Genomic DNA, 23,878 nt, shown 5'->3' on the forward strand with positions numbered 1-23,878 from the left:
ACCCCCCCAAGGAAATATAATAAGCGAATAAAAAGAGAAGCTACCTAGTTGATGCTGACACAACCCCCCCCCCACTAAGTAAAAGAATATATGTTTTCCCACCTTATCTCCTCTCTCCCCACTTTTCTTTCCCAGTCTTATACTATACACAACACGAATGTTTCACAACAGATGCAACTGAATTGTAGAAAACACAACTTGAAAAAAGAGAAAAACACATACTTCGGAAATCAAGAATATCTTTAATAAAAGTTAGGTAAAACAAATAAACTGACGAAAGAGGTTCTGAGACGAAAGAGCTGCCCATGTCTTCATCCAGGCAAGGCCCTTCTCATCTCCCCCGCAGGCTGAAAGATGGACCTCAGAAGGCGCAGAGCTTCCGCCTGCAGCTTGACCACCTGGGTGTTTGGCTGAAAAGCGGGGGGGGGGGGGGAGGACATTGGTCAAGGAAAATGGGAGTTGTAGTCACGCAACCCCTGTAGGAAGGCCTCCAGGGCCCAAACCCATCATACTAGTGTAAGCCTTTTTTAAAGAAATGCTAATAATAATAATAATAATAATAATAATAATAATAATAATAATTTATACCCCGCCCATCTGGCTGAGTTTCCCCTGCCACTCTGGGCGGCTCCCAATCAAGTGTTAAAAACAGTACAGCATTAAATATTAAAAACTTCCCTAAACAGGGCTGCCTTCAGATGCTTATTTCTTTCGCATCTGAAGGGAGGGTGTTCCACAGGGCGGGCGCCACTACCGATAAGGCCCTCTCTCTGGTTCCCTGTAACCTCACTTCTTGCAATGAGGGAACCGCCAGAAGGCCCTCGGCACTGGATCTCAGTGTCCGGGCTGAATGATGGGGGTGGAGACGCTCCTTCAGGTATACTGGGCCAAGCCCGTTTAGGGCTTTAAAGGTCAGCACCAACACTTTGAATTGTGCTCGGAAACGTAGTGGAAGCCGATGCAGATCTCTCAGGACCGGTGTTATGTGGTCCCGGCGGCCACTCCCAGTCACCAGTCTAGCTGCTGCATTCTGGATTAACTGCAGCTTGAACACGTACGCTCAACTTGTAGTGTGTTCTCCCCGCCCCGTGCAAATCTTTCTTTCCTCTTACCTGTTGAATTCAAAAGGGAGGCTCTGGCAGCAGCCACAGCAGTGAAGACAAGAGTTCCTGCAAGAAATAAGGAATCTTTGAAGCAGGAGAGAACTTGATGCTACGGGCTGCTTCGAGGGAAGAATCCCTAAAGATGTGAATGGGCTATCACAGGCCGAACACCAGGGACAGAACGTCCCCTCACACGCCCATTCAGCTGTCGCACCCTCCCCAGGGACTTAAAGCAGATCCCACTGCAGAGCTCACAAGAGCAGCCTTTTTGCAGAAACAGTCAGGTGAGCATCTCTGGCTGCAGGGCTTTAAATGAGGGTTAGACGACTTAACGGAGGAGAGGGCAGTCAAAGGCTGCTAGTCCTGATGGAGACAACATGCTTCAGAAAAGCCATTGCAGGAAGTCCCAGGTGGGCAGAGGGCTCTTCCGCTCGAATCCTGCTTGCGGCTTTCCCACACACATCTGGGTGGCCCCTGGGAGAAGAGGAGGCTGGACTAGAGGGGCCCTTGGCCTGATCCTGCAGGCCCTTCTGGTGTGTTTCCTAAGACCCCCTCCTCTCACCTGTTCCATTACCTCTGAGACAAGAAGACTTTGTCTGGGCTCCAGTACCTCCTGGGATGCAACGGCTCCCAGGCTGAGTCTTTCCCTCGCTGCAAAGCAAACAGAGATATCAGCAGGCGCCTGGCTCCCAGCTACGCTAGGCCCAGTCTGGGGCGGGGGGGGGGGGAAAGACCTGGGAAGGGGCATTTCCTCCTACCTGATCTTATAAGCTGCCCCACCATGAACTCCTCCGTACGGGCGTCTGGGCTCTGTCCCAGCCGGCCTGGCACAGAAGCAGCAGCCAAAGTCTCCCCCGCTCCGGAATAAGTCTTGAGGTGTTCTTGATGGGTGGAAACCTTGGCTCGTCCTTCTGCGCCAAGTAGGGCCGGGAAGGAGCCATGCCCGCACGGGGAACGGATGGAGGGGGAGGCAGGCGAGGGTCAGGGGCTGGGAACCACCACGATGGTCTCTCATTCTTCATCCCGGAAGCAGGCGCTGGAGCCTCATCCCTGGAGGTGTGGCCCTGTGGAGGAAGCAGGACATCATATGAGAATGGGCCTCTGATGGGTCAAAAACTATGGAAGGACCCCTTTGTTCCCTCTGCCCCAGTACCTGAGGGTTGTCACGTCTCTCCAGGGATTGGACCAGAACAAAGCATTTGTTGGGGAAAGTCTCCCTCCCTGCAAAGAAAATGGAGACATCAGCAGGCTCCTAGCTCCCAGCCACGCTAGCCCCAGTCTGGGGCAGGAGGGTGGGGGGCCTGGGAAGGGACATTTCCTCCTACCTGATCTTATTAGCTGCCCCAACTTGTCCCCCTCCATACGGGCATTTCGGCTCCGTCCCAGCCAGCCTAGCTCAGAAGCAGCAGCCAAAGTCTCCTCTTTCTCTGAAATAACTTGAGATGCTGTCTTAATTAGAGGAAACTATGGCTGCTACTTCTGCGTCAAAGATGGCTGAGACTGAGCCATGCCCACACAGAGAAGGGGCAGTGGGGCAGAGGCACGAGGGATGGCAGCCAGGAATCACAGGGATGTCCTCTGGTCCTTCATCCTGGGAGCTGGAGCCTCATCCCTGGAGGCCTGGCCCTGTGGAGTAAGCAGGATACAGTATGGGAAAGGGCTGTGACTGGCCATAAACTACAGACAGAAGGTCAGCTCAGATGCACATTCAGCTGTCTCAGCCACACCAATTATTCAAAGGCTTCTCTCTCCACTTTCACTATCATGGAGAATCCTGGAAATCCTGTAGTGTGTTCCGGGTGCTGGGAATGGGAGCTGTCGGGAATGGTAGGTCCTTGACAAAGGACAGTTCCCAGGATTCCTTGGTGGAAGCCAAGTCCATGAAAGTGGTAGAAGAGGCCTTTGAATGTCCGGTGTGGTGGATGCTCTCAACAGGAAGCCTGCCACTGACATGGGGGTTATGTTCTGGGGCTCACACCTCAAACCAGAATCTCACAGGGTCAAAACAGGGCTGGGTGGCAATGCCAAAGTCTCTTTTCCAGGATACCCGCCTGCTTTCTGCTCCCTTTTCCATTCTTTAGAAACAAGATCACACTGCCGATCTTGCAGGAACAAGGAAGCCCAGAAGAATCAGATGCCCCACAAGAGCATCTTGTATGAGGTGGCTTTCAAAGAGGGTGAGACAATTACATGGTGCAGAGGGTTGTGCAAGGCAACCTGCTTGGAGGGAGCAATGCTTCTGAAAAGCACTTGCTGGAAGCCACAGATGGGGAGAGTGTTCCTACAACTCCCCAAACATGTTTCAGAAGGTCGTCCTTCCTACCCTCTGCCCCAGTACCTGAGCGTCATCACGTCTGTCCAGGGATTTCACCAGAATGTTTGCTCAGGTTGGCACCACAACCTCCTGGCACATGTGGAGAATGGATTCCTCATGGAATAAACATACCACAACTTCCAAAATGCCATTTTTAAGTGTGGCCGCCTCCCCTTCCTCCACCTGTTCCCGGCACCACAGAAGCCTCTTAGGACCTAGGAGACAGAAAGGAAAATAAAAACAGAGGAAGAGGTTACAGATGGGACGTAAACTCAGAGACCCTGGCTTATGTTTCGCAGCAGGACTTAGGATCCACCCAGGACCTCAAACTTAAACTGTTCCCTCCCTGTGCCAGATTAAAGATTGTAAGCCCCTCGGCGCAGGAACCTCATTTTCAAGAGTCACATGCAACACTGGTGCAAAGAAAGAATACATAATTAATCTCTCTAGGCCCTGCTCCATCCAAGTTGAAGTCCGCTAGACGCCTTTTCCTTAAATTTCCAAATCATCACAGTCCTACCATTTATTTATTTCTAGGGTTTAGAGGTGTCCCCTACAAATCCATAACAGTATTTGCCAATGCTTGATAAAGTACCGTATTTTTTGCTCTATAAGACTCACTTTTCCCCTCCTAAAATGTATGGGGAAATGTGTGTGCGTCCTATGGAGCGAATGCAGGCCGCGCAGCTATCCCAGAAGCCAGAACAGCAAGAGGGGTTGCTGCTTTCGCTGCGCAGCGATCCCTCTTGCTGTTCTGGCTTCTGGGATTCAGATTTTTTTTTTCTTGTTTTCCTCCTCCAAAAACTAGGTGCGTCTTGTCGTCTGGTGCGTCTTATAGAGCGAAAAATACGGTATATAAGTTCGGAACAGAGTAGTTGCTTTGGAAGACGATAATCAGGCATGGCCTGGGTCTGTCAAGCTGTTTTCCAGGTGTTTGAAGGGGGTGGTGTGAGGAATCTGGACATTTGCAGTACAAGCCAAGCCCTGGCTCTGTGGCTCACCTGAATTAAGGGAATTCTGTTCCCCGGAAGCTGGCAGAGCCCCTCTTCGTCACATGCCCCTAGCGATGTCGACTGTCCTACTGATCCTAAGCCCAGCCCAGCTTCAGGTCCCCCACCAAGAACCCCCTTCTAGAACCCACCGCTCTCAACCGACTCTCAACTGCCGCCCTCCAACATTCAAACTCCCTTTCAAATCCTCCTCCAACCTTCCGTCTCCACCAGAATTCCCCCCTCTCTCTTCCCCCCTCCCTCCCTGCTTGACATTCCCTTTGGAATTCTAGTACCATATTGCAAAAACAGAGGAAGAGGGTTCAGATGGAATCCGGAGGTTACAGACCCTGGCTTATGTCTCGCAGCAGGACTCAGGATCCACCCTGGACCTCAACCCTTCCCTGTTCCCTCCCTATGTCAAATTAAAAATTGTAAGCCCCCTGGGGCAGGGACCTCTTTCTCAAGGATCACAGTGATGATGCAAAGATATAATATGAAATAAATCTCACTACGCTCCTGCCCTGAGCTGAAGCCTGCTAGATACTTTCCCTTAAAACCAAAGGCTGTGCACAAACCATCCATTTGGGGCTCCAGCAGCATAAAAAGGAGCTAAGTCTGCAGAGCTGCATTGCTGAGAGACAGGGACTCAGACCTTAGAAATACAATTGGCAGGGAGGGCTCTGTGTGAGGTCCTTTTCCCTCCTCTCCTGGAGAAGAAAGAGCAAATTGTTCCCCTCTCTCTTCCTTTGACCTGTGTTGGACATGCCTCTTGAGCATGTGCCTGGTGTTGGTTATCAAGTAAATATCAGAACTGTTACAAAAGGCGGGTGCCACCCCCATACTCTGCAAGATGCCAGGGGGGTTCAAGCACTCACTCAGAGTCTGTGTTCCTTTGGAGAATGGACCACAGCTGAAGAAGACCTGCGAAGCTTTCAACAGCTGTGGACAAGTCAAGCCAGGAAACCAAGTCGCCATGCACCAGTGACAGGTGACACTAATAACAATAACAACAACAACAATAATATTTATATGCCACTCATCTCCTCTGGGGCTCCTACCTTCAGAGTCCCTTCTCATTATCACTTGTCTCAGCAAGTCTCTCACCATCATCTGACAGGCATCCCTCTTGCAGGTCACTGTAAGGCTTGCATGCAAAGCAGCACTTTGTGACATCAGCTGGCAAAGAGGGGCCAGGCTGCTGGGTTGCCAGGCAGCTGAATTAATATAAATAAAATGGGAGGGGGGTTTCAAAGTGTGCTGGGATGAGGCCAGAGGGTGCTGTTGGGGTGTGTGGTTGTGCCTCCCCTTGTTCTGCATCTTGCTCCCCTCCCCGTTCCTTTAGCTGCTTGATGGAATCATAGCATAGCAGAGTTGGGAGGGATCCCAAGGGTCATCTAGTCCAACCCCAGACAATGCCAGGATCCTGCCCACAGCCAGCCCTGGCTGGGCTCCAAACTCTGACCCTCTTCTTACCAGCCAGATGCACTGACCCCTTGCAATTCTGCCTGGGGTGGAGAAAGGGGAGAGAGAAATGTTTTGGTCTCTCTCTCTCTCAGGACATGGATTTTGAGAGCCACACCATGCAGCCCTCTCAATATCTCAGGGGCCGTCACAGGGAGGAGGGAGGAAGCTTGTTTTCTCCTGCTCCAGAAGCTCCCAGGACATGAAGCCGTGGTTTCAGGCTACAAGAAAGGAGATTCCGACTCAACTTCAGGAGGAACTTTCTGACAGGAAGAGCTGTTTGACAGTGGGAAGGAAACCCTCAGGAGGCGGTAGACTCCCTTTCCTTGGAGGTTTTTGAGCAGAGGTGGGATGGCCATCTGCCATGGATGCTTTAGCTGAGAGTCCTGCATTGCAGGGGGTTGGTCTAGATGACCCTCAGGGCACCTCCCAACTCTACAGTTCTATGATCCTATGATGTAAAGTGCATCCAATGAGCATTTAAAGCATGTGACGTCCCCCTAATGAATCTGAGCATTGCGGCTTTCCTCTCACAGAACTACAATTCCCAGAATTAGTACCTCGGGTTAAGAACTTTGCTTCAGGATGAGAACAGAAATCATGTGGCAGCGGCGCAGCAGCAGTGGGAGGCCACATTAGCTAAAGTGGTACCTCAGGTTAAGAACAGTTTCAGGTTAAGAACAGATCTCCAGAACAGATTAAGTTCTTAACCTGAGGTACCACTGTATACGGGCCCCCTTCCAAATCCACTGTCTTTGTCCACACCTCTGGCAACTGATTCTTAATGGTCCTAGTTTGGTCAGGTCCTTTTGCATAGGCTAGCCCAGGAATTCCTCTGCAGCTTCACATCCCAAATAATCCCAAACCCCACCATTTATTAATTTCTAGGGTTTAGTGGGATCCTCCCAAAATCTATAACAATATTGTAACTAAGGTAATTCTATTAGAATTCCCAGGGGAATGTCAAGCAGGGAGGGAGGGGGGAAGAGAGAGAGTGGAATTCTGGGGGAGAGTGACGATTGGAGGAGGCTTTGAAAGGGAGTTTGAATGTTGGTGGGGAGGCAGTTGAGAGTCGGTTGAGAGCGGTGGGCTCTGGAGGGGGGAGGTCAGCTTGGCTGGGCAGTTATTCAGCTTAGGATCAGTATGAGAGTCGTTTGATGGTTGCCAAAAGGGAATAGAGACGCAGAGAGAGGGACTGCGAGTCTCCTGTGGAGGCCGGGGAATGTGGCAGTCCCATGCCCAGCGAAGAGGGGCTCTGCCAGCTGCCCAGGAACAGAATAACCTCAATTTAGGAGGGCCACGGAGCCAGGCTTGGCTTGGCTTGTATTCCTAATGCCCAGATGCCTCACACCACCCCCTCCAAGCACCTGGAAAGCAGCTTAACAGACCTGGGCTATGCCTGATTATCATCTTCCCAAGCAACTTAGAATGTAATGCTGGTACTCAACGAAAGAAGTTTAAAGACTCTCTCAAGGCAGATCTAAAAGAAATGCAGTACTGTATAAACTCGGCTACGAGTGATCGCCAAAGAAGAAGATGATAGATTTGGGGTCTACGGCCAATTTCATGGCCTTCATGGAAAATCCTCCTGGGAAGATGCCTTGCATGGGAAGATGCTCCCCCCCCCCCCCCCCCCGTTGGTCCCTCACTTCCACCATTGTGCTCTCCCAAAGCCGGCACCCACCCAGCAGGTGGAGGCACACCTTGGGGAGGGGGATAGTGTCATGGGGCAGAAATCAGCTTCACCTGCTGAACAGCAGCCTGAAGGGGGAGAAGGGGGAGTGACTTCACCTGCAGCTTCAAGGACTCCAAGAAGAAAGTGCTGATGAGAACCAGCTGGCTTCAGTCTTCTTAAGCAGAGCTCCCAGTAGCAGTCAGAGAAGGCAAGGAAACAGCTTGTTAGTTTTACTCTTTAACAATCTTTATCACATTATATTATTTAATCACATTATATTATTTAATCAAAGGCGACCAGTTCCTCCAATTTCTTTATTGAGCTTTAACCTATGCCAGTGATGCCCTTCTCCTCTCGTCGGGGACTGGCACATTCAGACAGCATGCGTGGCATTCCAGAAGACATGCAAGGCACTGAGAAGCATAGATTCCTCCAGCAACTTGGAAGGACAATACAATCCAGAAAGTCAAAGCTGGAATGCCACGGAAGATGGAGTTTTGCTCTGTGTCCATCAGCTTGGGTGCTGGCAACGGAGACCATTCTCTGGAAGCGTGGCCCTGTGGAGGAAGGACTTGGTATCCTCCTGGCAGACGTGGGGAATGGATGCCCAATGCCCCTGCCCTGACATTGCTCCCCAAGAAAACTTGGCCCACCTACTTCCGGACGAGAGCATCTCCCTTCTGCTCTCATGCAAGAAGGTTCTTCTCCCATTCTCTGTTGACACTCAACTTGTAGGGTGTTCTCCCAGCTCCATGCAAATTTTTCCTTCCTCTTATCTGTTCTTTTTACACAGAGTGCTTCTGCAGGAGCCACAGCGGTGGAGAAAGGAGATCCTGGAAGAAAGGAGGTATCCTGGAAGCATGGCAGAACTCTAGGCTAAGGGCTGCTTCGAGGGAAGAATCCCTGAACTTGTGAATGGGCTATCATGGACCAAACTCAAATGGGCTATCACAGACCAGACTCTTTAATGAAAAATATTTCAAACCAACAAATGAAAATGGTTGTGGGAGTAAGCCTTGGTTTGGAAGGTGCGGAACTTGCAGCGTGGCCACCTGGGTGTTTGTCTGAAAAGCAGGAGAAAAAGGACAGCGGTTAAGGACAAAGGGAGTCAAGAAATACCTGTAAGAGGGCCTCCAGTTCCCAAACCCGTCTTATTAGCATAAGCCTTTTTCAGAAACGCAGCCACAGCAAGAACACGCACGTTCAACTTGTAGGGTGTTCTCCCAGCCCCATGTAAATCTTTCCTTCCTCTTACCAGTTCTTTTTATAAGGGTGGCTTTGACAGCAGCCACAGGGGACAGTGTTCCTACAACTCCCCAAACCTGTTTCAGAAGGACCCCTTCCGTCCTTCCCTCCCTCCCAGTACCTGAGGGACATCACTTCTCTTCAGGGATTTGGCCAGGACAAGGTAAATGTTGGGAAAAGGCTCCCTCCCTGCAAAGAAAACTGAGACACCAGCAGGTGCCTAGCTCCCAGTCACACTAGCACCAGTCTGGGGCAGGAGGGGGGGGGGACTGGGAAGGGGCATTTCCTCCTACCTGATCTTATTAACTGCCCCACCCTGAACTCCTCCGTACGGGCGTCTGGGCTCCATCCCGACTGGCCTGGCACAGCGGCAGCAGCCCAAGTCTCCCCCGGCTCCAGAATAACTTTTGAGGTGTTCTTGATGGGGGGAAACCTTGGCTCCTCTTTCTGCGCCAAGTAGGGCCGGGAAGGAGCCATGCCCGCATGGAGAAGGGGCAGTGGGGAAGAGATGCGAGGGTTGCCAGCTGGGAACCACCAGGATGTTCTCTCGCCCTTCATCCCGGGAGCTGGAGCTGGAGCCTCATCCCTGGAGGCCTGGCCCTGTGGAGGCGTGGCTCTTGCCCATGCCCACGTCCCCATGGGCTGCCAACGATTGCTACTCCTGCCTGGGCACATAATGGCCCGACCCTGGCTTGGAAGGAGGGGGGCGAGGGGCTGGGGAGAGACACGCCTGCTCCCCCCCCCCTCCAGCACTCAATTGGCATTTCCCCCTACCTGAAATCTAAGCCTTTCCTTCCCCCTGTCCCAGTACCTCTGGGGTGAGAGGCCATTGTCTCGGCTCCAGTCCCTCCCAGGATGCAGTGGCTCCCAGCCTGAACCTTCTCCTCGCTGCAAAACAAACAGAGACATCAGCAGGCGCCTGGCTCCCAGCCACGCTAGCCCCAGTCTGGGGGGGGGGACCTGGGAAGGGGGTATTTCCTTCAACCTGATCTTATAAGCTGCCCCACCATGAACTCCTCCGTACGGGCGTCTGGGCTCCGTCCCGACCGGCCTAGAACAGAAGCAGAAGCCAAAGTCTCCTCCGTCTCTGAAATGACTCAAGAGGCTGTTTTAATGGGAGGAAACTTTGCCTGCTGCTTCTGCGCCAAACCGGGCCGGGAAGGAGCCATGCCCACACAGAGAAGGGGCAGTGGGGAAGAGGTGCGAGGGTTGTCAGCTGGGAACCGCTGGGACGTTCACTCGCCCTTCATGAGCTGGAGCCTCATCCCTGGAGGCATGGCCCTTTGGAGTAAGCAGCACATCATATGAGAATGGGCTGTGATGGGCCAAAAACTACATCTTCGCACTGTCACCCAATTCCACGCTCTGGAATTTGTCTTTGGGGAATCCTCAAGCTGTGTTTTTAATTTAAAAAGAAGGGGGAAAGGACAGTGGTCGAGGACAATTGGAGCTGTAATCAGCCAACCACAATAGGAAGGTCCCCAGTCTCCAAACCTGCCTTATCAGAGTATGCCTTTTTTCATAAATGCACCCAGAGCATTAACAACTTGTAGGGTGTTCTCCCAGCCCCATGCAAAGGTTCTCTTCCTCTTACCTGGTCTTTTGGGGGGAGGCTTGGGCAGCAGCCACAGCGGTGCACGATCGAGATCCTGCAAGAAAGAAGGGATCTTTGAAGCACTGCTTCTTGGGCTCGAATCCTGTTGGCTGCTTTTGCAGTGGCATCTGGGTGGCCCCTGGGAGAAGAGGAGGCTGGACCAGACGGGCCCTTGGCCTGATCCCGCAGGCCCTCGTGTGTTTCCTAAGGCCCCCCTCCTCCCCCCGTCCCATTACCTCAGGGGCGAGAGGCCGTCGTCTGGGCTCCAGTCCCTCCCGGAGGAATGCGGCGGTTCCACGGCTGAACTTCTCCCTCGCTGCAAAACAAACGGAGACATCAGCAGGTGCCTGGCTCCCAGCCACGCTAGCCCCAGTCGGGGGGGGGGGGACCTGGGAAGGGGCATTTCCTTCTACCTGATCTTATTAGCTGCCCCACCATGAACTCCTCCGTACGGGCGTCTGGGCTCCGTCCTGACCGGCCTAGAACAGAAGCAGAAGCCAAAGTCTCCTCCGTCTCTGAAATGACTCAAGAGGCTGTTTTAATGGGAGGAAACCTTGGCTGCTGCTTCTGCACCAAACAGGGCCGGGAAGGAGCCATGCCCACACAGAGAAGAGGCAGTGGGGAAGAGGTGTGAGGGATGACAGCCGGGAACCGCCGGGATGTTCTCTTGCCCTTCATCCTGGAAGCTGGAGCCTCATCCCTGGAGGCATGGCGCTGGGTTTCCTAAGGCCGCCCTCCTTCCCCCTCTCCCATTACCCCTGAGACAAGAGGCCATTTTCTGGGCTCCAGTCCCTCCCGGGATGCAGCGGCTCCCCGGCTGAACTTTTCCTCTCCCCACTTGGCCTCCGTATGGGCGTCTCAGTTCCATCCCAGCAAGCCTAGCTCAGACGCAGCAGCCAAAGTCTCCTCGCTCTCTGAAATCAGTTGAGATGCTGTTTTAATGGGAGGAAACTTTGGCTGGTGCTTCTGCGTCAAAGATGTCTGAGATGTGGGAAGGAAGAAGGACATTGTGTTCTTTAAGATATCCGGCATAGGCCTCCACTCTAGAGGACAGGGGTCCCATGGGCCGTCCCCCCCAATAATGTTCTTCTGGGCCACAGCCCACTCAATATTTTCTCTCCCTCCTCCTCCTGTCTGCCTTCCCAGCTCCCTCCCTTCCTCCCTTTTCCACATCCCTCCTTCTCCTGCACAGAGCAGCCCGGCAGCAGCCCATGGGCAGGCAAGCCAGTGGAGGCAGGGCCCTCCTGCGGTGCAGACATAGGCCCCCCGGGGGGAGCAGCCCCCAAACTTCTGTAGGGAAAGCCTGAGTGCTGGCGAGGGTGTCTGGCCAGCTGATCCAGGGTTGGAGGGGGACAGAACAAGCACCCCTGCCAGGCTGCCCATGCCCACGTCACCATTGGCTGCCAACGAACGCTGCTCCTGCCTGGGCACATAATGACCAGACCCCTGGCTTGGAAGGAGGGGAATGAAGGGCTGGGGCGAGACGGGACTGCTCCCCCCCCCCACTCCAGCAAGGGAAGAGGCAATTCCTCCTACCTGATCTTATCAGCTGCCCCAACCTGTCCTCCTCCATACGGGCGTCTGGGCTCCGTCCCGACTGGCCTGGCACAGCGGCAGCAGCCCAAGTCTCCCCCGGCTCCAGAATAGCTCTTGAGGTGTTCTTGATGGAGGGAAACCTTGGCTCCTCTTTCTGCGCCAAGTAGGGCCGGGAAGGAGCCATGCCCGCATGGAGAAGGGGCAGTGGGGAAGAGGTGCGAGGGTTGCCAGCCGGGAACCGCCAGGATGTTCTCTCGCCCTTCATCCCGGGAGCTGGAGCGGGAGCCTCATCCCTGGAGGCCTGGCCCTGTGGAGGCGTGGCTCTGTGCCCATGCCCACGTCCCCATTGGCTGCCAACGATTGCTGCTCCTACCTGGGCACATAATGGCCTGACCCCTGGCTTGGAAGGAGGGGGTGAGGGGCTGGGGAGAGACAGGCCTGCTCCCCCCCCCACTCCAGCACTCAATTGGCATTTCCCCCTACCTGAACTCTGAGCCTTTCCATACCTTGCCTCCTTCCCCCTGTCCCCTTACCTCTGGGGTGAGAGGCCTTTGTCTGGGCTCCAGTCCCTCCCGTGATGCAGCGGCTCCCAGGCTGAACCTTCTCCTCACTGCAAAACAAACAGAGACAGCAGCAGGCGCCTGGCTCCCAGCCACACTAACCCCAGTCTGGAGCAGGGGGGGGGGGACCTGGGAAGGGGGCATTTCCTCCTACCTGATCTTATTAACTGCCCCACCCTGAACTCCTCCGTACGGGCGTCTGGGCTCCGTCCCGACTGGCCTGGCACAGAGGCAGCAGCCCAAGTCTCCCCCGGCTCCAGAATAACTTTTGAGGTGTTCTTGATGGGGCGAAACCTTGGCTGCTACTTCTGTGCCAAGTAGGGCCAGGAAGGAGCCATGCCCACACGGGGAACGGATGGAGGGTGAGGCAGGCGAGGATCAGGGGCCAGGAACCACCGCGATGGTCTGTTGTTCTTCGTGCCAGGAGCAGGCGCTGGAGCCTCATCCCTGGAGGCATGGTCCTGTGAAGGAAGCAGGAAGCATCTGATGACAAGGGGCTGGGGCGGATGAAAAACTACTGCCCCATTTTTGATGACCCCCCCAAAAGAAGTTCCACAAGGACCCCTTCCTTCTGTCCCAGTACATGATGTTCGCCACGTCCCTCCAGGGATTTTTCCAGTACGATGTAAATGTTAGGGAAAGGCTTCCTCCCTGCAGAGAAAACGGAGGAACCAGCAAGCGCCTGGATCCCAGATGATAGCACCAGTCTGGCGCATGAGGGAGGGGGGACACAGGAAGGAAGCATTCCTAAAATATGGGGCACTCAGTTGGCATTTCCACTTACCTGAAGTGGGAGCCTTTCCCCCCTCGTTCTGGCGGGCCTCTCGCCTGAGGAAGAAACAAGCTGTTATTCTGATTGCTTGGAGGAGTTCCAGATAAATATATAGATGATAATATTTATTATTATCATCTATATATTTAGACATATTCATGGATATATTTTTGAGCCGAATTTGTGCCCCACCCCTCACCTGTGCCCCTGTTGGGGGCCCACCTCACCACCCCCTAGCTACGGCTTTGCCTGTACCACCCTACAATTTGGCACCCCTCCCTCTTGTTCCGCATTGTTTTAGCCCCCTCTGCAGCGTGGTGCCCAGCCTGAGTGCCCCAGTCGTGCCATCCTAAAACTGCCCTAGCGGAGCCTTGGCAGAGGATCCCACTCCTTGGCCTGGCCAGGTGGACCACAGAGAAACCCTCTCCATAAAACTATAGGGATCTCTAAATCAGGCCTTCCTCCTCCAGCTGGCAAGATCACTGGGAAACCCTTCCCCTGCCACACAAGGTCACAACATACCTCCGGATTTTGGTGGGTTTCCCTGCACCGCTGGGCTGCTGCTGGGCTTCTTTGGGTTTCCCCAAACCACAGCCCTGCGAAGGCTGAAGTGAGAACCTTTCCCCCCTCGTTCTGGCGGGCCTCTCGCCTAAGGAAGAAACAAACTCTGTTATTCTGATTGCTTGGAGGAGGAGCCATGCCCGCACGGGGAACAGATGGAGGGTGAGGCAGGCGAGCATCAGGGGTCGGGAACCACCGCGATGGTCTGTTGTTCTTCGTCCCGGGAGCAGGCGCTGGAGCCTCATCCCTGGAGTTGTGGTCCTGTGGAGGAAGCAGGAAGCATCTGATGAGAAGGGGCTGGGGCAGATGAAAAACTACTGCCCCTTTTTGATGACCCCCCAAAAGAAGTTCCGCATTGACCGCCATGATGGTCTCTCATTCTTCGTCCCAAGAGCAGGCGCTGGAGCCTCATCCCTGGAGGTGTGGCCCTGTGGAGGAAGCAGGAAGCATCTGATGAGAAGGGGCTGTGGTGGGCCAAAAGCTATGGAAGGACCCCTTTGTTCCCTCTGCCCCAGTACCTGAGGGTTGTCACATCTCTCCAGGGATTTGACCAGAACAAAGTATATGTTGGGGAAAGGCTCCCTCCCTGCAAAGAAAACGGAGACATCAGCAGGCTCCTAGCGCCCAGCCACGCTAGCTCCAGTCTGGGGCAGTAGGGTGGGGGACCTGGGAAGGGGCATTTCCTTCTACCTGATCTTATAAGCTGCCCCACCCTGAACTCCTCCGTTCGGGTGTCTGGGCTCCGTCCCGACCGGTCTGGCACAGAAGCAGCAGCCAAATTGTCCCCCGGCTCCGGAATAAGTGTTTTTGATGGGTGGAAACCTTGGCTGCTGCTTCTGCGCCAAACAGGGCCGGGAAGGAGCCATGCCCACATGGAGAAGGGGCAGTGGGGAAGAGGTGCGAGGGACGTCAGCCGAGAACCGCCGGGATGTTGTTCGGTTCTTCATCCCGGGTGCCGAATCTGGAGCCTCATCCCTGGAGGCCTGGCCCTGTGGAGGAAGCAGGATACAGTATGGGCTCTCATGTGAATGGGCTCTCACTGCCTGCAGATTCCCCAATTATTGCATTGCCACACCATGCTGCTGGGCAAACTCGCAGAGCATGAAATTGCTGGTGGCTCCTGAGGTTTTAATGCTCGCAGTTGTACTCTGCGTCCACCTGGGAACTGTAGCGAACTGAGACCAGGAATAGCCAGTGGTAGTGGAGGCCCTTTGTTGTCACAGAGGATACATATGGGAAATGCCAGGGAACCCAGAAGTCTAAATTGACAGATCCTGACTTCTGTCTTTCAGCAGGACTCAGGGACCACCCTGGATCCTCAGCCTTTCACTCCTGCCTCCTTGCCTCAGATTAAAGAGTTTAAGGAACCTCTTTTCTAAGGGTCACACGCAGTGATGGTGGAAAGAAATAACACAAAATAAATCTCACTACGCTTCTGCCCTGTGCGAGCTAAAGCCCGCTAGAGACCTTTCCCTTGAAACCATAGGCTGTGTACCCACCATACCTTTGGGGCTCATCCCCACTTCCCCTTGGGTCATGTGCCCAGCAAGCTCAGGTGTGTTAACAGATTTGCCCTTTCCTAGATGGGCCAGCCTGGTTTGCAAAAGTCAGCCCAGGAATTCCTTGTCCGACACAGATGTGCAGCCTGTACTTTCAATGATATCCCAATTAATCAAAAATCTACCTTTTGTGTATTTCTGGGGTTTGCGGGGGGTCTCCGGCAAATGTATAACACTATTTTGCCTGCACAGTTTTTAATGGCACTATTGATGTGAACTGATGCATGATTTATAAAGTAAATAAAACTTATTTTTAAAGTTCCCATGTTCATGCCTGATTTTTTCTTAAGTGGGGCAAAGGGAGGGAGGGAAGGCAGCTAGCTTCATGGCTGAACTTGCTCAAAACAAGGTTTTGCAGCCTGATTCCTATCCTTTTAAGTTTGCTGTCAAGGATGGGATTTTAAAACTCTGTTTTTTAAGGAGCAGCTGGCAACCATTCTTCAGGTATACAGAATCCACACTTTGAATTGCTCTAGCAAACGTATTGGGAGCCACCGTAGATCCTTTAGGACCGGTGTTATATGGTCCCGGCGGCTGCTCCCAGTCCCCAGTCTAGCTGTTGCTACATCTGCTGGCTCCTCTCAAATATGCCTGAGCCAATCTGATCTGAGGGGAATCCCTTCCTGTCCTCCAATATATGGTCATCTGTTAGAGCTTGAGCAGGACCAAACCCCACCTCCCGGGCGTCCCCCTTGAAGGCAAGGCACAATCCTGGGACACTCAACACCCAACGGTTCTCCATTTCCAAGGCACGGGGTCCCTCCCCAACTCAAGAACGGGGCATCTGAGCTCCTCCTACCTTCCTGGTTCCTCCTCATGACTGAGTTCCTAGGACTCCACAGATCTCTGCTAATGGGAGCTGTTTCCAGAGTGCCTAACAAACTACACTTCCCAGGATCATGGGGGGGGGGGGAGAGAGGGATGAGGAACCTGCAGCTTCCTCACGCCCATTTCCTTGGAACCCAGAATGGGATGTTGAAGTGCTTCTTCTAACAGGATGATTGCAGGGAGCAGAAGTGCTTTTCTTCAGCCAGAATTCTCCGCAACTCCATTCCAGCACCTTAAAAAAATTATTATTATTATTATTATTATTATTATTATTATTATTATTACTACCCAACTTCCCCCCTGCTTTTCCCCTTCTGGCTGGGAAAAGAGTCTCCTCTCCCCCCCCCCCCCGTCAATGCAGCTAAGACGGCTCGCTGCTGTGTGCCCAGGGAAGGGCTGCCCTTGCCCGCTGCAGTGGACTCCTCGTGTGTAAAGAGAGGGATGCTGATTGAGAGGCAGTGCAAGAAGAAGCGGTCAGCTTCTGGGATGCTGATTCCTGGACGTCCTTCCAGCTGTGTGGATGCAGGAATGAGTCGACAGGAGGCCTGGTCCATTTTTGGGAAAGAAATAAAGCTGCCATTCAGGGATATCTTTATCAGCACCACCTACAATGTCACAACGTGGTGAATAGTATTGGGGAATACCCAGAAATGTTACTCTGAGTAAACTGGAGGGGAAGCAGAGTAACAGGGTGGGGTGCAGTGGGGAGGGAAAGTGGGCGTGATGGAAAAGCTCAAAATTGATGCAGGACTGCAGGAGGAATAATGCAGACTTAAGATGGGCATTGTTTTAGGGAATTCAACGTATAATATAATATAATATAATATAATATAATATAATGGAAACAAAAGAACCAATTTGAGCAACATCTGGGGGGAAAGGGTGGTCTTCAATCCTAATCTGGAGGCTGTCTTCTACTTGGAAATAAACAGTTCCATGGGGTTTCCTTCCAAGGAAAACGTGCCTGGATTGGGGACCTCAATGGCTAAAGCCGTTTGTGTGTGTGTGGAAATACTGCTGCCATGAGACCTTCCAGAGGTCTCTACTACTACTACTACTAGTAGTAGTAGTAGTAGTTATTTGTACACCACCCATCTGCCTGGGTTTTTTAATTGTCAAATAATTCTGTGTACATTGCAGCAGCCTTTGGCTATGTGCAATAAAACTGACTGAGACTGAGTCCTGGGTTGCCCCCGTCACTCTGAGGTAGATGGAGCAATCTAGGGTCTAAATCCCCTTCCTGTGTTTCTGTTTGGGAGGGGCTATAGCGAGTGGCAGAGCATCTTCTGGGCACCCAGAAGGGCCTTGATTCAATTCCCTGCTTGGCTTCAGGTGTGGGGATGAGAAGGCCCAGCTTGCAGGTTCGATCCCCATCTGGGACAGCTGCATCTTCCTGCATTGCAGGGGTTGGACTAGATGATCCTTAAGGTCCCTTCCAACTCCACAATTCTTTGATTCTAAGGATGCAAGAAGCACTTGCACTCCCGCTGTGCTAACCCAAGACAGGCCAGTGAGAGGCATATTGAAGCTCAGCCACGGAGTGTTCAGTCGCCAGAGGTGAATATGCAGGAAAGTGCCTGGCCCTTTGCCTGGCAGAAGACCTCACCCACTGGGCTGCATAGACAGCTGCCTCAGGAGCCAGGTCCCGGGTCCCGGGAGCTCCAGACTGTCTTCCTCTGGCCTGGCTGGCAGCAGCTCCCCAGGGGTTCAGTTCAGAGTTTCCCAAGCCTCACCTGGAGATGCTGAGGACTGACCCTGTGGCCTTCCACAGGTGCTGAGCTATGGCCTAAAAAGGCCCCTGGGTGGGTCCATCCTTGGTCTATCTAGGCCAGGCTGTGAGCAACTGCTACCTGCCACCCTTTGGAGAACCATGGCCAGACAGTTGACAGCTGGGCTTGAGGAACCCAAGGCCCACAATCTGATTCCATGCATCCTAGAGTTGGCACACAGAGAGAGGGGCAGAGACTGTCTCTTGTGGGGAGGGGACTCTTGCAGTGCAGGAAACACTTTGCCTTGACCCATGATCAGCTGCAGCTCCAAATATACCATATTTTCTCGTGGGGATTAGAAATTTGCCTTTTTTATTTAAGAAATGTAACAGCAAGGCGGGCTGTTTCACAATCCTAATGTGCCTGCCAGGTGGTGGTGCTCCAAAAACATCCCAAAATGCGACATGCTGCATTTGCATCAAACCCCGGTCTCAAGGGACGCGGGTGGCGCTGTGGGTAAAAGCCTCAGCGCCTAGGGCTTGCCGATCGAAAGGTCGGCGGTTCGAATCCCCGCGGTGGGGTGCGCTCCCGTTGTTCGGTCCCAGCGCCTGCCAACCTAGCAGTTCAAAAGCACTCCCGGGTGCAAGTAGATAAATAGGGACCGCTTACTAGCGGGAAGGTAAACGGCGTTTCCGTGTGCGGCTCTGGCTCGCCAGAGCAGCGATGTCAAGCTGGCCATGTGACCCGGAAGTGTCTTTGGACAGCGCTGGCCCCCGGCCTCTTGAGTGAGATGGGCGCACAACCCTAGAGTCTGTCAAGACTGGCCCGTACGGGCAGGGGTACCTTTACCTTTACCGGTCTCAGATCCGGGATCAGGCTCCAGCTCCAGTTCCTGGGATGAAGGACTAGAGGACATCTCTGCAGTTCCCGGCTGCCATTCTTTGTGCCTCTTCCCCACTACCCCTTCTCCATGCGGGCAGGACTCAGACTTGGCCATCGTTTCCTCTAATTAAGACAGCATCTCAAGCCCCTCTGAAGTATGACTCTACTCAGGGAAAATGATCCTAATTCTACTGACTTTTCATTAGTATAAGGAAACAGTTATTCAGTGAAAGTGACTGATCATTTATTTCCAATCAAGGGAGCAAGCATTATTCTTTAATAAGGCCTATGACTGAGATCGCTCTGAAATTTGGTTGGATTCCCTACTAATGGCTTTGTTAATATAGCAATTAGCTTACAACATACACTAGAGAGGCATTTCATTTTGGGATGATTTAACAGGCAACTTCAAGACATGCATAAGATACAGCAGTGAATCACTGGGCTCTTGACAGAGAAGTTTCTAAACAGCAAATTGACTCAAAATACATCACTGGTTAATTATATCTTCATTTAAGGCAGCAGAGGGATGTTGGGAAACATCTTAGTTAGAGTTATGACTTTTCCCATTATATAGTTTGACAGTTACAAGAGATGGTTTTTGCAGTGATTTACAGTTCCATAATGTATCCCCACCCCACCCCCACAAGCTGAAGAAGGACTAAATATGTAGGCTGAGGAGAAATGCAAACCTAAATACACCCCCCCCCCCCTTTTTAAAGCAACATGTGTTGTATAAATAAGTAACAAGGTGCAAATCTGCCTGCAAAACTCAGAGGTCTGAACCTTCTCACGCCTATTTAAAAATGCAATAAACGGTGCTTGGGTTTTTTTAACATACAACTCTGGTCAGCAATTACTTCTGTTGTTTGGTGATTTGATTAGAGGAGTTAGAAATGGAATAAGGCCCCAGCCCAATGCAACACATCCTATAATCCAAATGCATTGCCTAAGATGCTGCTCATTGATATTTGGGTGGACAGGTGGAGTCCTCCCAACCCCAGGTGACCCCTGAGCAGAATAATGACTCAAGACAACGTGCTATGGGATTAAAATTGGCCACAACTTTATTAAGTTTCAGGTGTAGGGAGACCTTGGCTCAGGCATTGGGCGTTTATCCTTCCCAGTCCCCACCGGGGATCTGGAAGACATCAGGGTTATCCAGAATGTGTGAGGATTGGGCTGGCTCTGGAGAACAGATGTTCAAGCAGAGAGCCCGCCCCCGTTTTGCCGCCATTGGAGGGGAGAGCAATGACAACCTCTTGGCATATGGCCAATGCCTCCCCTCAAGACCCCTTTAACGGGGAACCCTGGGATCACCGCTGCATGGGGAGCGTGGGTCGCCGCTTCACGCCCCCCCCCCCTTTTTTAGGAACATAGGATTTCACCCAAGGCCTGAAACTGCCCATGTTGTGACGTTTTGCCACAGGAAAGGCAAAACCTGCCTATGCAGGAGAATACCTTTCCGGCCCTTCAACAGCGAACCTGACATAGCAGCGCCTGCGTACCTGTGGAGAAGAGATTAACCTGCAAAAGAAGACTGAACTGAGGGAGGGGAGGGTGGGAGAAGCTCTGGAGCCAACTGACGCTTCGCAGGTAAGATTCACCTTCTGTTGTGTGGGAAGGGCGGTCCCTCCCCTTACCTGGCCAATCCCCTGGCAATGCCTCCCCAGTCGGGATAGGGCGATTGGCGGAGGTGGGTGGAGACCTCCAGGTATCCAGCCTGGGAAGGGTGAAGCCAGCCCGAACTACCGGGAGCCGCACTGGGATCCAGGGGGCTGTGTGCGACCACGCAAAAGGTGCCCCCCATTTTATGTGGGGAGCGGTCAATCATTTTCGTCTGGGGTTGGTGAGGGTGGAGGGAGTCTGCAGATAGCATCTCGCACCAAGAGCCAGAATGTGCTCAGGAGCCATCACTGCCCTACATGGGCATGTAGCCAGGATTTTTGTTAGGGGTGGCAGGCCTTTGGGGGGGGGGGCAGAACCTCAGTTAGCTATATATTTTTATGTATTTTTTATTGATTTAGTGGGGCAGCTGCCCTTCCCTGCTCCCCCTTGGCTATGTCTATGCTTCCCTAATGGATGGATTTCTATAGACCATGAGTAGGCAAACTACGGCCCGGGGGCTGGATCTGGCCCACTCGCCTTCTAAATCTGGCCCATGGATAGTCCAGGAATCAGCATGTTTTTATTTTATTTTTTTTAAATATTTTTTATTAGGTTTTTTACACACAATAAAGAAAAAACAAAATAAAACATAACAAAACTAAAAAAGAGAGAAACAGGAACACACAATACAAAAACACAAAAACAACAACATAATCAAAAAGAAAAAACATTCATAAAAACAGTCTCATCTTTGTAATATTTCTTTCATTTACTTATTTCCCGACTTCCCCAAACCTCCCTTCACTGTATTCCAAAACACCTATTTGATCAGCAAATCCCTGTCCTCTGTCTTAATTAATCCTTGGAATCAGCATGTTTTTAAATGAGTGGAATTTGTCCTTTTATTTAAATTGCATCTCTGGGTTATTTGTGGGGCCTGCCTGGCGTTTTCACATGAGTAGAATGTGTCCTTTTATTTAATGTAGAATGTGTGAGTAGAGTGTGTCCTTTTATTTAAAATGCATCTCTGGGTTATTTGTGGGGCATAGGAATTCGTTCATTCTGCCCACCCCCCAAAAAAATATAATCTGGCCCCCTCACAAGGTCTGAGGGAAAGTGGACCAGCCCCCTGCTGAAAATGTTTGCTGACCCCTGCTATAGACACGGAACTTACTACGCAGCACAAACATGTTGTTCCCTGGGATATGGAACTGAATCTCAAACCTCGTGACTATTTCAAAGTTACAAAGGAAACAGAATTTTCCTCTCAAGACCAAAGAGGTGAAGGACTCTCATGGAAGTGCTCCCATGGTTTTCAAGCACTTTTACAGAGAGGTGACATCCTGTCTGTTTGCCACCCATTTATAGGATGGGTTTCCCCAGCCACTCTGGGTGGCTTCCAACAAATGAAAACACAGTAAGACATCAAACATTAAAAACTTCCCTATACAGGGCTGCCTTCAGATGTCTTCTACAAGTCTGATAGTTGTGTGTTTCCTTCCACAAGGCAGATGCCACTACTGAGAATACCCTCTGCCTGGAACATAGGAAATAGCCATCTGCTGAGTCCTGAACATTGGTCCATCTAGCCCAATATTGTGGGCAGGTATTTGTTTAGGTTTACCTTTGTGTGCACACCATTTTTTTCTGTGATACAAGGTTTTCGATTTATCAGGCAGTCTCAAAATGTGGATTTTAAAAATGTGTCACCTGCAGGTCATCAATAAAACAGAAGGTGAATGAACAATCAGAAGCTAAGCGATGGTCCCGAAGGGCAGAACAGAAATGGGATTCTCCACTGTGGTATTGTAGCAGGAAACCCCCCCCCCCCCCATCATTCAGTTTGTACAAACTTCACACACACTCACACACTACATATGCTACACTTCTGTTATAAATTCATAGAAAATCAACCATACATCGGATTTGCACTGTTCCACTTTTATTTTACTCCATGAAGGAAAGACTACAAAATGGGGAAGGTTTGATACAGGGCAGCCATAATCCCTTCACCATCCCAGCACATCCACAGGAGCCCTGCCCAGTTGCTATGCCAACCCTGATGATCCCAGACAGAAGACAATCAAAATCACAAAGAACTTGCATATGGGAGTGGATTCAGCATGATCAGATTTCCCTCAGGGGGCAGGAAACTGCGACTACCTTTTGTCTTCAGGAAATGACTCACGCAGAGGGGGAGAAGGGAACCAGCCAGGTGACAGGACACTCAGGTTACCACCACAACTCCTCCCTCAACCCCTCCTTTCTGTAATGTATGCATGATGTTTCTGGGGGTGGGCTTGACCTAGAGGATGGGAATTTCGAAAGGTTTTATAAGGTCTTGCACACCATTTTCTGTGTCTTTTCCTCTCTCCTGCGAGTGAGGGGAACACCCTGCTGCAACAGTTCAATAAAGGCCAAGCCTACAGGCTGCTGATTTGCTCCAATTTACTCTGGTTGGTGTCTTTACTTTTTGTCCAAGGGAGCCCTCGGATTTTTCCGGTAACAGTATACCCACTGAGACCTCAACATGGCAGGGAACCACCCCAGCAAGAAAGACACAATTCACATGTATACAAGCGGGCTGTAATGCAAATTTATTCAGCTTTTAAATCTCTTTCTGCATCAAAACTGGTTTGTGAAAAAATACATTAACTCAGTGGAAGAAATGGGTATGTCTGAATTGGCGCTGATGTTGTGTGTACAACACTAGAAAAACAAAACAGCACATGGAGCACACCGAATGTACACTAAACTGTAGTCTGTACACAGCCTGTCACTGAAAAAGAATAGCAAGACAAAGTGGGCTTGAGTTGCCGTTTTTGACAATATACAGCACAGATGTATGCTGACGCATCTTGAATAGGATTTACCCCCATGTAGGAATTGCAAACTTTGACCAGACTGGCAAAGCCAGTCATGGCTATTTTCCATTGCTTTATTTTAATGAGACTTGCGACCCTGGCACAGCTTCCACTAATTTCCCTGGGGCTTGCGCAGATAACATCCCATTTGACTTTACCATTTGCTCACAAATGCATTTCAGTGCCATATATTTCCTTCTCAGCAGCTAAGCACTAGCAGGTGACAGAACGCTGAATGGAAAGGGTAGGGTGGAAAAATGGAGACCCGTGCAATGGAGTATTTTGGAAAGGGGCATGGATGGCTGGCTGGCTGGCACCCCAAACAGAACCGTGTCATGCTGCAACATTTTCTTCGTTCTAATTATTCAGGACCTTTGTTGCACAGGAATCAATTTTCTGCTCTAGGGCCTCTTAATAGCCTAAAATGTTGGGAGGTTTAAACTGGAGTACACTTTGAGTGTGGATGCCAGCATTTAGATGTCTGATTATGGAATGCACTGGTATATGGAGTTGATACGAAATTCCCAGTGCCAGCACTTGGGCATTTTCATCTTCTGCATCTGTAGCGCTAGAAACCCTTATTTGAAAGGATTCACCTGTTCCGGAAAGAAATGT

At 51.6% G+C, this 23,878-nt stretch overlaps 1 protein-coding gene across 10 annotated transcripts; it reads right to left on the reverse strand.

Moving 5' to 3' along the window:
* Window positions 1-222: 222 nt before the first annotated feature.
* Window positions 223-16,215, reverse strand: LOC310661628 (uncharacterized protein; the record flags this gene model as incomplete). Of its 10 annotated transcripts, none has more annotated exons than XR_014503999.1 (7): window positions 223-410; window positions 1,113-1,169; window positions 1,678-1,754; window positions 1,862-2,167; window positions 2,257-2,324; window positions 2,429-2,708; window positions 9,364-9,393. XR_014503999.1 is itself a non-coding variant. In XM_083408037.1 (4 exons), 4 exons carry the CDS (start codon window positions 14,758-14,760, stop codon window positions 253-255), a joined length of 549 nt encoding a protein of 182 aa, XP_083264163.1. In that variant the 3' UTR covers window positions 223-252. The 10 variants fall into 10 exon arrangements, 2 of the variants coding, with proteins under 2 accessions (XP_083264163.1, XP_083264164.1); XR_014504000.1 differs by lacking the exon at window positions 9,364-9,393 and adding exons at window positions 3,442-3,632; window positions 4,419-4,597 and having other exon boundaries at window positions 1,862-2,324; window positions 2,429-2,729; XR_014503994.1 differs by lacking the exons at window positions 2,257-2,324; window positions 2,429-2,708; window positions 9,364-9,393 and adding exons at window positions 14,332-14,399; window positions 14,504-16,215.
* Window positions 16,216-23,878: the final 7,663 nt, after the last annotated feature.

The sequence above is a fragment of the Podarcis tiliguerta genome (assembly GCF_965153285.1).
Source record: "Podarcis tiliguerta genome assembly, chromosome: 13".
NCBI lineage: Eukaryota > Metazoa > Chordata > Lepidosauria > Squamata > Lacertidae > Podarcis > Podarcis tiliguerta.